Source organism: Dendrobium catenatum, unplaced genomic scaffold (assembly GCF_001605985.2).
Source record: "Dendrobium catenatum unplaced genomic scaffold, ASM160598v2 fragScaff_scaffold_898, whole genome shotgun sequence".
Classification (NCBI taxonomy): Eukaryota; Viridiplantae; Streptophyta; class Magnoliopsida; order Asparagales; family Orchidaceae; genus Dendrobium; species Dendrobium catenatum.
In genome coordinates, this window is record NW_021319360.1 from 831,431 (window position 1) to 833,360 (window position 1,930).

Below are 1,930 nucleotides of genomic sequence, written 5' to 3' on the forward strand. Positions count from 1 at the left end.
TGGCTCCCCCATCCAGGCCGGGGTAAGTCCAGGTTCTTTGCATCGCATTAGCTAGGACACTGGTCTTAGTGTGTGTCGAACACTAAGTCCAATCTAGATTTAGGGTTCGAGGCTACTACACTCGGTCTCGTAGTATGCCTAAAATAGTAGGTAGGTTCATTCTTTTCAGGGACTCTAAATCCTACTTATTTGCGTCACAGGATGACGCCACCTCCATCTCTTCTCTCACGCATGTGATCGAGTGATTGATTTATTTTCTCCAGTTTTTATTTAGTACCCTAGAGCCTCCGAATGCTGGTATGAGCCACGCATGTCTGATTCAGCCCTTTGGGACCTTCTCTCCCTTTTTTAGTAGGATTTCCTAGTCTACCCCTTCATGTTGATCCCGCTTTAGGAAGAGATAATGCATAATCCTTAATCGAGAGTTTTCTCGGGCTCCGGCCTGGGATGTAATTAACCACGGGGGCTTGCTCCCGTGGGAAACTTGGTTCCCACAATCTACTAAACCCCATTCGAACTTTTTTCGGGTGGGGGAAACCCGTGACTAGGTCGTGTATATTGCTACCCATCGAGGATGTGTTGGTGAAAGCCTCTATCCCCAATGGTTAGTCGTATGCACGATCCAATTTGCCCTTCCATCGACCCATTCGTGTCGAGTGTAGAGGCCTACGATGGTTTTGTCATACTAGATAGTGCGGTCGTACCCTCTGCGTTCGTACCCCACGAGCGATGCTCTTTCGGAGGTCCACAGTCGTCTCAGCGAAATGCCATTTTCCGGACTAGATGTACCATTGGTGAACGAGTTTGTGACCTTCTGATTGATAATGGGTGCACTGAAAATGTAGTTTCTCGCTCCTTGGTACAGGCCCTCCAGCTCAAAACTACAAAAAATCCTCAACCTTATAAAATTAGTTGGGTTAAAAAGGGAGTAGAAATCTCAGTTGTGGACATGTGCCGGGTTAATTTTTCTATTGGCAGGAATTATACCTGCGAGGTTCTCTGTGATGTTATTGATATGGTCGTTTGTCATATTATTTTGGGCCGTCCCTGGCAATATGATAACGGTGCTGTATATGACTGTCGGCATAATACCTATTCGTTTGAATGGAAAGGTAGGAAATTGCGTCTGTTACCACACGTTAATACTCCCGTTGACAGCACTGGAAATAACAAGGCTGTTCTTAACATTGTATCGGGGCCTGTTTTTATGTCGGATCAGCCTGTGTGCATTTATGCATTGGTGACGATCGACAGTCCTCCAGACGTGCCGCCTATGGTGCAGTCACCCGAAATTCTCAAACTGCTGCAGGAATTTCGTGATCTTATGCCCTCGGACTTACCTTCCGAACTACCGCCTATACGCATGATCCAGCACCAAATTGACTTGGCGCCCGGTGCTAATTTACCAAATCTCCCGCACTATAGGATGAGTCCTAAAGAACACGAAATTCTGCAGGAAATGGTCGACAACTTATTAAAGCAAAAGTTCATTCAGCCCAGTCTCAGCCCCTGCGCTGTGCCGGCACTACTCGTTCCGAAAAAGGATAATAAATGGCGAATGTGTATAGATAGCAGGGCTATCAACAAAATCACTACCAAATTTCGCTTCCCTGTACCCCGCATTAAGGAAATGCTGGATAAGCTAGCGGGATCTAAGTTTTTCTCTAAGCTCAACCTCCGCAGTGGATACCATCAAATACGTATTCGTCCAGGGGATGAATGGAAGACGGCATTCAAGGCGAAACAGGGCTTGTTCGAATGGCGAGTCATGCCATTTGGGTTGTGCAATGCACCGGCCACATTCATGCGATTAATGAACGAGGTACTTAAGGAACATCTTAACCGCTTTTGTGTTGTTTATTTCGATGATATTTTGATCTACAGCCCATCGTTCGAAGAGCATCTTCAACTCCTCACAAAGGTGTTATAG

At 46.2% G+C, this 1,930-nt stretch overlaps 1 protein-coding gene across 1 annotated transcript; it reads left to right on the plus strand.

Moving 5' to 3' along the window:
• The first annotated feature begins 613 nt into the window (after positions 1-613).
• On the plus strand, positions 614-1,930 carry LOC110110547. Its single transcript, XM_020842076.1, has one exon. It carries the CDS (start codon positions 614-616, stop codon positions 1,928-1,930), a length of 1,317 nt encoding a protein of 438 aa, XP_020697735.1.

Coding starts and splice junctions, on each gene's coding strand:
- LOC110110547 (XM_020842076.1), top strand. CDS start 614: ATGCACGATCCAATTTGCCCTTCCATCGACCCATTCGTGTCGAGTGTA.